The following is a 12,305-nucleotide window of genomic DNA, read 5'->3' on the forward strand; positions in this document are numbered from 1 at the left end:
CTCTCTCTGTGTGTCTGGCTGTGTCTGTCCAGGGGGCTGAACGCAGTGTCTCTCTCTGTGTGTCTGGCTGTGTCTGTCCAGGGGGCTGAACGCAGTGTCTCTCAGTCTGTCAGGCAGAAAGAGGCAGACAGGGAGTATTAACTCTGAGGGAAGGAGGGACTGAGAGAGGGAGGAGACAGAGAGGAACTGTTAACTCTATCAGTGCAAGAGGTGGACAGAGACAGAGGGAGTGGTAACTCTGTCAGAGAGAGAGAGGGAGTGTGTCAGGGACAGAGGGAGGAGAGAGAGGGGGAGTAGTAACTGTCAGGGACAGAAAGATGGAGGAGAGGGAGAGAGGGAGAGAGAGAGAGGAGAGAGGAAGTGGAAACTCTGTCAGGGACAGAGGGAGGGGTGAGAGATAGAGGGAGGAGAGAGAGGGAGTGTGTCAGGGACAGAGGGAGGAGAGAGAGGAGAGAGGGAGTGGTAATTCTGTCAGGGACAGAGGGAGGAGGGAGAGAGAGAGGAGAGAGAGAGAGAGAGAGGAGAGAGGAAGTGGAAACTCTGTCAGGGACAGAGGGAGGGGTGAGAGATAGAGGGAGGAGAGAGAGGGAGTGTGTCAGGGACAGAGGGAGGAGAGAGAGGAGAGAGGGAGTGGTAATTCTGTCAGGGACAGAGGGAGGAGGGAGAGAGAGAGGGAGGAGAGAGGGAGTGGTAATTCTGTCAGGGACAGAGGGAGGAGGGAGAGAGAGAGAGAGAGAGAGAGGGAGTGGTAATTCTGTCAGGGACAGAGGGAGGAGGGAGAGAGAGAGACAGAGGGAGGAGAGAGGGAGTGGGAACTCTGTGGGGGACAGAGAGGGGGGGCGGGGGCGGGGGGGAGCGCTCGAGCGGAGTGCGCGCGGCAGCCCATATCGGCCGGAGCCGCGAGCCGCGAGGATGGAGATCCGCCGAGAGGAGTTCAGGAAGCTCGCGGGCAGGACCCTCGGGAAGCTGCACAGGTAGGAGCGGGCTGGGCTCGGGTCCGAAGCTGCGTGTCCCGGTCGGGTCGGCCGCCGCCGGTGCCGGAGACCCAGGTGGCGCCGAGTTTCTGCCCCGGGACCGTGTCGGCCGTGTGCGCGCCGCTGAACCCGTCCCGGCGGCCCGGATTACACGAGTGGATCTGAGCGGGTTCGGGTGGTTCGATTGCTTGCCTCCTTTCTTCAAATCCAAGGTGACGGGGCCGGAGGTGTCGGTAGAGGTGTGTTCAGGAGTTCGGGGTCTGTTCGGGGCGACCGACCGAGAGTGTTTTTAACGTCGACGGCTCAGAAAGTTACCTCCCGGAAACTGTCCGGGCCGGGCCGGGCCGAGCCGAGCCCAGCTCTGCCCGGAGAGGCACCGGCGGGCCCCGCCGCTACCTGTCCTTGGACTTAAAGGTCGCCGGGGTTCAATCCGCCGGCCGCGGTCTCGGATTCCCAGATATCGGCGCTCGGCGTATCGATCCGCACAGCTCCGCGTGGCGCTGGCCTCGAATTTCATAGCGGTGTGTGTGTTTCTCCGGGTGTGCGTCCCAGTGTATACTCGGGCATATCTGCTCTGTAATGTGTGTAACTCTAGGCCTGTGTGTGTGTGTGTGTGTGTCAGTCACTCTGAACTCTAGACCTTTGTAGTGATTGTTTAGTCTGTGTGTTACTCTACAGTCTAGGGTTGTGTAGTGTGTGTGTTTGTGTTACTGTACAGTCTAGGACTGTGTGGTGATTGTGTAGTGTGTGTGTTACTCTACAATCTAGGCCTGTGTGGTGATTGTGTAGTGTGTGTTACCCTACAGTCTAGGACTGTGTAGTGTGTGTGTTACTCTACAGTCTAGGACTGTGTAGTGTGTGTGTTACTCTACAGTCTAGGACTGTGTAGTGTGTGTGTTACTCTACAGTCTAGGACTGTGTAGTGTGTGTGTTACTCTACAGTCTAGGCCTCTGTAGTGATTGTGTAGTGTGTGTTTAAAGTGGAAATGTACTTCACTGGCATTATCATTTTTAAACCCAGATCATTGAGAAATAATAGCAATTAGGACAATCAATAGAAAGGACTTAATCCAACTTTCATCTATTTTCTAACCTGCGTTTTCTAATACAGGGTCACAGAGTGTAGCCCAGAAACAATGAACACAAGGCAGGGTACACTCTGGGCAGGACACCAGTCCATCACAGGACACACACACACACTCACACCAGGGCCAGTCCATCACAGGACACACACACACACACACTCACACCAGGGCCAGTCCATCACAGGACACACACACACACACTCACACCAGGGCCAGTTCCTCACAGGACACACACAGACACACACACACTCACACCAGGGCCAGTTCCTCACAGGACACACACAGACACACACACACTCACACCAGGGCCAGTTCATCACAGGACACACACACACTCACCAATTCCCATTTTCCCAGAAAGCAACTAACCCAGCAGCCTGTCTTTGGACTGTGGGAGGAAAACCACCCAAATATGGGAAGAACATGCAGACTCCACACAGACAGCACCCCAAGTCTAGAATTGAACCTGGGACCCCAGCGCTGGGAGATAGCAATGCTGACCCCTGCACCACCCAGTCAGTTCATCAGTGTATTTTTAAATTCTAACGTTCAATGACCATTTTAAATGCTCGCCTTACGTTGTGACTTGTTTTAAACGAAAACCGATTGATTTTACAAGCCAAACCTGAGATCTCAGCCTTCCAAAGGAATAATTTCATCAATTCGCTTCAGTCATCAATGGATCGATACTTATAGATGTGTTCTTCTTTTTTTGGAAAAGAGCGTCTTTAATCCGTTCATTCACTTTTCGGCGCATTTTAGCTGTAAAATCTTTCCTCTTATGGAGGATTAACCTGCCGCGTCACTCAGCCGGAAAACGAGGCTTAAAAACCGTCCGGGATGAAAACCAGACAAGCGGGTCACTGGGTCTCGTTTTGCGTCCGAACGCCTCTTAAATATAATATATATTTACACTTAAAAATATATATCTATATTTCCCTATGGAAAGTGTGAAATATTTAAAGCTGCGTCTTCTAACGTGCGACCCTCGGGCCACAGCCCAGCGCGCGGCACCTAAAGGCGGAAGTCTCACCTGTCCGCGCGCGCCCAGGCGAAAGCGGAAGTCTCACCTGTCTGCGCGCGCCCAGGTGTCTCCCCCCTCCCCTCCCCGCCCCCGTTGCTTCCTGCAGCTGGAGAAACGGGCTGAGGACAAGCTATGGAGAGACTCGATCATCCCGTGCCCGCTGTGGTCTAAACTTGAAATAAATCGTCAATTATACTTGCTAATCGATACGTGCCCGGGGGGTGTCAACTGCGTCTTCAATGAAGCCATTCACTCGGGCGTCTGGACTCTCTTGTCTCGACCCGTGAGACCTGATCGACAAATGAACGAATCGAGATCCGTCTCGACACATGAACGAAGAATGAAACTTTGTCGTTGTTTGCCTACGAGCGCTGCGTCCGTCCGCAGAGCAGGGTGGGGTAGGGCCGCCAGCACCCAGAGGTGCCGGGAGCGGCGCCGGAGCTTCCTAACTAATTGGCTAATTGGGATACCCGGTGACGCGCGTCATTCCGCCTGGAGTTTTCGGCTCCTCCCGATTTTCCCTGTCCCGTCCCGTCCCGTCCCGTCCTCTCCCGTGGCAGAAACACGCACGAGAAACCAGAAGCCCCGAAGCCCGGCCGAGTTCGCGTCACTGAGCCACTGGGTGTACAGTGTGTATGAATACATCGACAACAAATAATAACACACCCCTTATTATTATTATTACTTAATTGATTGATTGATATCATTTAATTATGTCGTCGTTAAGCTGGAATATGATCAATTCTTCTTACTGTTGTCGTCATCATTATCAACATCAGTTATATCAATGTTAGGTCCGCCACATTATGAATATAATATAATAATAATTTCCATGCTTCAGATACAAAATTCGCAAAAGCGAATAAACGGAACTCGGAATTAGGGCGCGGATCGAACTGGTGATGGTGTTGGGTTTAAACACACACACACAGACAGGCAGAGACGTGGAAAGTCGTGAGAAGCGTCACAAGTCGGGCTAGAAGGTTTCTAAAACTTCATCAAGGGCCGGTACGAGTTGTGGCCCCAGATTCGCGAGTGAATCCACGAAGCGGGACAGGAGCGTGGAGATTCGCGTCCAGGTCTCCCGCTGAATCTCTTTCTGAGCCCCTCTCTCTTTAAAAAAAAAAACCTGGCAAATCGAGATTGCGCGGAAAAAAAAACCACAGATTGAATCCCTGGCGCTTCTTTTGTTTGCTATTTTCATCTGAAAGACCTGCTAAAAAAAGAAAAAAAAAACTTTAGCAACGACTAAATTATGATGATGTCAGCCCTCACATTGATATCACCGCGGCGGATAACGACGACAAGAAGAATCGTTTTGCGACTTAACGACGACATCATCAGAGTAAGGATGAGGATGAGGAGGATGATGGCACGCGTGTGTGTAGTGGTTCGCGCGGGCCGCGGCTCGGGATCTGAGGGGGCTGAATTAACAGATAAATCCCCCTCCTGAAATAGCGTCTCCCGTCACAGCGCGGAGCACCGGGGCCAGCTGTCGGCTCAAATCCCAGTCCCCTCTCTCTCTCTCTCTCTCTCTCTCTCTCTCTCTCTCTCTCTCTCTCTCTCTCCCTCCCTCCTCTCCATGCAGTTCTGTGTTGGCACGCATTCCAGCACGGCCCGAGCAGGCCCGAGCAACTCCGTGCACACAGCGCTCACAAAAGTTAGCCCTCCGACACGCGTGGGCACACGGAGCTCTGCCGAGAGACCGGCTCTCTCCCTCCCCCTGCCCCTTTCCCGGGCTGTGACAGGAGTTTGTGACAGGAGCTCACACTCCGGGTTTGCAGCTCGGCTGACTCTCCTCTCCCCGTGGGATTGGGAGCTGTTCCCATTCTGGCGGGGCTGGGAATGCTGGTATTGGATGTGTTTTTTTTTCTTCATTTTTTTGTTTTTAGAGAAGAATGTTTGCTTCGTTCCCAGCGTGTTTCTCGCAGTGCAGCAGGAAGGGCACCTCTGTCTCTGTTTCTCCCCGCTGGCAGTGGGAGCACAGCCTGTCCTCTCTGGACAGCCAGGTCTGCCTGTGTCCAGTGTGTGTGTCCAGGCTGTGGTCACTGAGCCTGTCCTCTCTGGGCAGCCAGGTCTGCCTGTGTCCAGTGTGTGTGTCCAGGCTGTGGTCACTGAGCCTGTCCTCTCTGGGCAGCCAGGTCTGCCTGTGTCCAGTGTCTGTGTGTCCACACTGTGGTCACTGAGCCTGTCCTCTCTGGATATCCAGGTCTGCCTGTGTCCAGTGTGTGTCCAGGCTGTGGTCACTGAGTCTGTCCTCTCTGGACAGCCAGATCTGTCTTTTTCCAGTTACTATGGTCACTGAGCCTGTTCTCTCTGGACAGCCAGGCCTGTCAATGTCCAGTTTCTATGGTCACTGAGCCTGTCCTCTCTGGACAGCCAGGTCTGTCAATGTCCAGTTACTCTGTCAATGTCCAGGGGGTTAAGTACTGTTGTTTGGTTTGTGTTGTGAGTTGGTTGACTTAAATTTGTGTTGTTGTAGCTGTGCTGTCCTGCGGCTGGTTGGTGTCAGTGAGCCTCAGGGTCATCTCTGGGCTCAGCTCTTGTGTGTGTGTGTGTGTGTCAGTGAGTGAGGCAGTGTTGTGTGTCTTGTGTTGCTGTAGCTGTGCTGTCCTGAGGCTGGTTGGTGTCAGTGAGCCTCAGGGTCATCTCTGGGCTCAGCTGAATGAGGCCCTGCTCACATTCTGAGGAGTTTTTCTTTGCACATGAGAGATTGTTTTTCCAGAGGTCTTTGTGAGTTTTTACAGGGTGTTTGTGAGATCCTGGTTTGTGAGTGAACCTCACACTTCACTGGCATATAGGGCAGCCTCCCTCCCTCTCCTCCTCCTCTCTCCCCTGCCTCTCTCTTTCTCCTCTCTCCTTCTTTCACTCCTTCTCTCTTTCACTGTCTCTCCCCTCTCCCTTAACGTCCTCTCTCAGTCCCACAGCCTCCCACAGTCTCACAGCGTCCTGTGTCTCCGGTCCCCTTCCAGATCAACCACAGTGCTTACCTGCTGCCAGCCAGGTTTTTAACCAGCGGGCAGCGGACCTGCGCCTGTGGCGGGGAGGTTGCTGGTTCAAATCCCGCGGCCCAGCAGAGGAATCCTACTCCGTGGGGCCCCCTGAGCGAGGCCCTTCACCCCAGCTGCTCCAGGGGTGCTGTATAAATGGCCGACCCTGCGCTCTGACCCCCAGCTTCTCTCTCCCTGTCTGTGTGTCTCCTGGAGAGCAGGCTGGGGTCTGAGAAGAGACACATTCCTCATGCGAGAAAGAGGGAGAGGGGAGGGAGGAGGATGGATGGATGGGGGGAGAGGAGGAGGGAGGAGAGGGAGAGGAGGAGAGAAGGAGAGAGAGGAGGATGGAGGGAGAGGGAGGGAGGAGAGTCCCTGGAGTACTGGCAGAGCTATTTGCTTACTAAGAGCAGCTTTTTTATAGAAGCTTGAAAGGTTCCTGATGGAGGGATGAGTAAATAATAGATGAGCTGCTGACAGCTTTCAGAACGAGTCCTCATATCTCTGCACACACGCACACTACACACACGCTACACACACTGTATATTCAGAACGAGTCCTCATATCTCTGTCCACACGCACACTACACACACGCTACACACACTGTATATTCAGAACGAGTCCTCATATCTCTGTCCACACGCACACTACACACACGCTACACACACTGTATATTCAGAACGAGTCCTCATATCTCTGTACACACGCACACTACACACAGACACACTACACACACACTGTACACACACACTACATATTCAGAACGAGTCCTCATATCTCTGTGCACACGCACACTACACACACACGCTACACACACTACACACACTGTATATTCAGAACGAGTCCTCACATCTCTGTCCACACGCACACTACACACACGCTACACACACTGTATATTCAGAACGAGTCCTCACATCTCTGTCCACACGCACACTACACACACGCTACACACACTGTATATTCAGAACGAGTCCTCATATCTCTGTACACACGCACACTACACACACGCTACACACACTGTATATTCAGAACGAGTCCTCACATCTCTGTACACACGCACACTACACACACGCTACACACACTGTATATTCAGAACGAGTCCTCACATCTCTGTACACACGCACACTACACACACGCTACACACACTGTATATTCAGAACGAGTCCTCACATCTCTGTCCACACGCACACTACACACACGCTACACACACTGTATATTCAGAACGAGTCCTCATATCTCTGTACACACGCACACTACACACACGCTACACACACTGTATATTCAGAACGAGTCCTCACATCTCTGTCCACACGCACACTACACACACGCTACACACACTGTATATTCAGAACGAGTCCTCATATCTCTGTACACACGCACACTACACACACGCTACACACACTGTATATTCAGAACGAGTCCTCACATCTCTGTCCACACGCACACTACACACACGCTACACACACTGTATATTCAGAACGAGTCCTCATATCTCTGTACACACGCACACTACACACACGCTACACACACTGTATATTCAGAACGAGTCCTCATATCTCTGTACACACGCACACTACACACAGACACACTACACACACACTGTACACACACACTACATATTCAGAACGAGTCCTCATATCTCTGTGCACACGCACACTACACACACACGCTACACACACTACACACACTGTATATTCAGAACGAGTCCTCATATCTCTGTACACACACACACTACACACAGACACACACTACAAACACAAACTACACACACTGTATATTCAGAACGAGTCCTCATATCTCTGTACACATGCACACTACACACAGACACACTGTACATTCAGAACGAGTCCTCATATCTCTGTACACCACACACACACACTACACACACTGTATATTCAGACCGAGTTCTCATATCTCTGTACACCACACACACACACACACACTGTATATTCAGACCGAGTTCTCATATCTCTGTACACACACACTACACACACTGTCTATTCAGAATGAATTATATCTCTGTACACACACACTGTACACATACTACACACATTCAGAACGAGTAATCATATTTCTGTACACACACACTCTAGAATGAGTTAAGAAACTGTATCTCTGTCTGCACATACACTGCACACACTGTACTCACACCGGTCTGTGCTGTCAGACAGCTCCATGGACAGAGACACTGCTCTGTGCTGTCAGTCAGCACCATGGACAGAGACACTGGTCTGTGCTGTCAGTCAGCACCATGGACAGAGACACTGCTCTGTGCTGTCAGTCAGCACCATGGACAGAGACACTGCTCTGTGCTGTCAGTCAGCTCCATGGACAGAGACACTGCTCTGTGCTGTCAGTCAGCACCATGGACAGAGACACTGCTCTGTGCTGTCAGTCAGCTCCATGGACAGAGACACTGCTCTGTGCTGTCAGTCAGCACCATGGACAGAGACACTGGTCTGTGCTGTCAGTCAGCTCCATGGACAGAGACACTGCTCTGTGCTGTCAGTCAGCACCATGGACAGAGACACTGGTCTGTGCTGTCAGTCAGCTCCATGGACAGAGACACTGCTCTGTGCTGTCAGTCAGCACCATGGACAGAGACACTGGTCTGTGCTGTCAGTCAGCTCCATGGACAGAGACACTGCTCTGTGCTGTCAGTCAGCACCATGGACAGAGACACTGGTCTGTGCTGTCAGTCAGCTCCATGGACAGAGACACTGTTCTGTGCTGTCCGTCAGCTCCGTGGACAGAGACACTGCTCTGTGCTGTCCGTCAGCTCCGTGGACAGAGACACTGTTCTGTGCTGTCAGTCAGCTCCGTGGACAGAGACACTGCTCTGTGCTGTCAGTCAGCTCTGTGGACAGAGACACTGCTCTGTGCTGTCAGTCAGCACCGTGGACAGAGACACTGGTCTGTGCTGTCAGTCAGCACCGTGGACAGAGACACTGGTCTGTGCTGTCAGTCAGCTCCATGGACAGAGACACTGCTCTGGACTGTCAGTCAGCACCATGGACAGAGACACTGCTCTGTGCTGTTAGTTTCCAATAACACTGTGTCTCTTCTGAGAGCTTACTATGGTAATTCCGCAGACCACTCTCCCAGTTCTTCCTCAGGTGTAGAGGGGTTGTACCATGCTTTGTCACCTTCAACTTTAACCCTTGCTGTATTGCACTGCTATGACCTGCACCACTGTGTCGCTAGATCTTACTCAGCTTTAACTACAGCAGGCCGTAGTAGAAGTGTTTTGAAGGGTGTGTGTGTGTGTGTATTGGTATGGTGTAACAGTGTGTGGATACAACAGTGTAACTTATTGGGTTTTCCAGGTGTCAGCTGACGCAGCGCATATGTGTGTGTGTACAATGTGTATTTGTTGTGTAAGCATCAGTGTGTGGCTTTGCAGGGAGTGTTTGTGCAGTGTATACCCCTACACAGTCAGCGTGTGCGCTGTCTATAGACGTGCAAGATGACCACGTGGTTAACCAGGCAGTGTGTGTTTGTGATCGAGTGCCACTGAGCGAGAGGCTGGGCGTGCGGCGTGTATGTGTGTGTGTGTGTGTGAGTGTGTGTGTGTGTGTGTGTGTGCGCGCGCGTGCGCGTGAGTGAAGGTCACGCAGTGTGGGCCCACAGTGTGAGGCGAGCTCGTCACACCGGGACACATCTCACCACTGAGACCCAATCTGTTCACTGGAGAGCACGGCGCACAGGAAGGAGAGACAGAAGACAGCAGTAGTGAGAAAATGAATCGGACACTCCAAGCTCATGCATAATGTTCCTACACGTAGCAGGACATGTATTGCACGATAGACGAACAGCATTATGCAACCTCTCTCTCTCCTTTGCTCTCTCTGATCCTCTTATCTCTGGATTATGGAAGCTCATCTGTGAATTTAATATAAAAGGAAACAAAGGAAAAAAATCATGTCATTTCTTCATATATCTGTTCACCTATCTCTCTCTCTCTCTCTCGCCATTCACTCTGTATTAACCCCTCTCTCTCAGTGCAGTGTTAATGTACTGGAGTGTCCAGTCAGTGTGTCTGTATTAACCCCTCTCTCTCTCAGTGCAGTGTTAATGTACTGGAGTGTCCAGTCAGTGTGTCTGTATGAACCCCTCTCTCTCTCAGTGCAGTGTTAATGTACTGGAGTGTCCAGTCAGTGTGTCTGTATGAACCCCTCTCTCTCAGTGCAGTGTTAATGTACTGGAGTGTCCAGTCAGTGTGTCTGTATGAACCCCCCTCTCTCTCAGTGCAGTGTTAATGTACTGGAGTGTCCAGTCAGTGTGTCTGTATTAACCCCTCTCTCTCAGTGCAGTGTTAATGTACTGGAGTGTCCAGTCAGTGTGTCTGTATGAACCCCCCTCTCTCTCAGTGCAGTGTTAATGTACTGGAGTGTCCAGTCACTGTGTCTGTATTAACCCCTCTCTCTCTCTCTCAGTGCAGTGTTAATGTACTGGAGTGTCCAGTCACTGTGTCTGCATGAACCCCTCTCTCTCTCAGTGCAGTGTTAATGTACTGGAGTGTCCAGTCAGTGTGTGTATGAACCCCTCTCTCTCTCTCAGTGCAGTGTTAATGTACTGGAGTGTCCAGTAAGTGTGTGTGTATTAACCCCCCTCTCTCTCAGTGCAGTGTTAATGTACTGGAGTGTCCAGTCAGTGTGTCTGTATGAACCCCTCTCTCTCTCAGTGCAGTGTTAATGTACTGGAGTGTCCAGTCAGTGTGTGTATGAACCCCTCTCTCTCTCTCAGTGCAGTGTTAATGTACTGGAGTGTCCAGTAAGTGTGTGTGTATTAACCCCCCTCTCTCTCAGTGCAGTGTTAATGTACTGGAGTGTCCAGTCAGTGTGTCTGTATGAACCCCTCTCTCTCTCAGTGCAGTGTTAATGTACTGGAGTGTCCAGTCAGTGTGTCTGTATGAACCCCTCTCTCTCTCAGTGCAGTGTTCATGTACTGCAGTGTCCAGGTGGTTCATTATTTTGTCTTTATAAGTGTTTGATCTCTCTCTGGATATTTCATTAATAACACCTCTCTCGTATAACGAGCACCGAAGACCTTCAGGTCACATTAGTGATCATCTAGTAAGTTTGTTTCAAGAGCTTTCTGATTCCCTCGCCTCCTGTAGACGCCTGCAGTCATTACTCATCAAAGTGCATTAACTGGGAGGTGATAGTAATGAACTACCCTGGAGGGGGGAGCTCGTTGTTTTAGTCAGGGCAGCTGTGCTGTGGCTCGTTAGCCAGCTGTTCCTTCCTCTGCCTGTCCTGTCCTGTCCTGTCCTGTCCTGTCCTTGGCAGGGGTGTCAGCCAGTCTGAGTGTTGATCGGTTCATCAGTAAATAAAAGTAGCGTTTTTAATCAGTCACTGAGCCAGAGTCCACACTATCAGCTGTTGTGTCAGTGAAGTTCAGTTAAATACTGGGGACTATAGTCTGAAAGGGACTACTGTATATACATTTTAGTGCATTATTAGAATGGTTCTATTTATTCCTCTATTATTACACGTATTTCTGAGCACTTGTGTTCACTTAAATTCATCCTTCGGATGAGACGTCAAACCGTGGTCCCGACTCTCTGGGGTCATAAACAATCTCTGAACTGGCTCCATCCCTCTGCTCTCCTCCCCACTGAGAGCTGGTGTGTGTGAGAGGACTGGAGCATCATCCAGGTGGGGCTGCACACTGGTGGGGGTAGTGGGATTCCCCCTGACCTGGGAAGAGCTCGGAGTGGAGGGTCCAGACAGGCGCTATACAAGGGAGTTGGGGTCACGCACTGGAGTGGGGAGAGGACTGGAGCATCATCCAGGTGGGGCTGCACACTGGTGGGGGTGGAGGGGATCCCCATTACCTGTAAAGCACTTTGAGAGGAGTATCCAGAAAAGCGCTGTATAAGTGTAAACAATTATTATTATTATTTAGGGTAGTTGCTAATACCCCAACACAAATTATATTTCTGGGGGACAGTAAGAACTACTCTAGCAGATATATAGTTAATTTGAAATGCAAAAATAACTTCTGTGTGCTCAAGAACTACTGTATATGATCACTATGTAATTATCAGGTACAGCAGAAAGTCCTAACCACAACAAATGAAGGCAAGAAATATGCGTTCTTTTAATAAACGTTCGAACATATTGTAGCCTCAAAACGTCTTCCTAGATTCCTGTTTGGGATAGGAATTGGACTTCGGAATGACCAGACAGAGCCCATGTTTACTCCAGAATGAAAATGATGGACCTCG

At 50.9% G+C, this 12,305-nt stretch overlaps 1 protein-coding gene across 1 annotated transcript in view; it reads left to right on the top strand.

The window, feature by feature from the left end:
* Positions 1–842: 842 nt before the first annotated feature.
* The window catches only part of LOC107076130 (vesicular glutamate transporter 1-like), a 33,521-nt gene continuing 22,058 nt past the window's right edge, over positions 843–12,305 (top strand). The window contains exon 1 of the mRNA XM_069191849.1: positions 843–974. Coding sequence (XP_069047950.1) covers positions 913–974 — 62 coding nt within the window. The 5' untranslated portion in view covers positions 843–912. The remainder of the gene's footprint in view (positions 975–12,305) is intronic.

This window comes from Lepisosteus oculatus, chromosome 7 (assembly GCF_040954835.1).
Source record: "Lepisosteus oculatus isolate fLepOcu1 chromosome 7, fLepOcu1.hap2, whole genome shotgun sequence".
Lineage (NCBI taxonomy): Eukaryota > Metazoa > Chordata > Actinopteri > Semionotiformes > Lepisosteidae > Lepisosteus > Lepisosteus oculatus.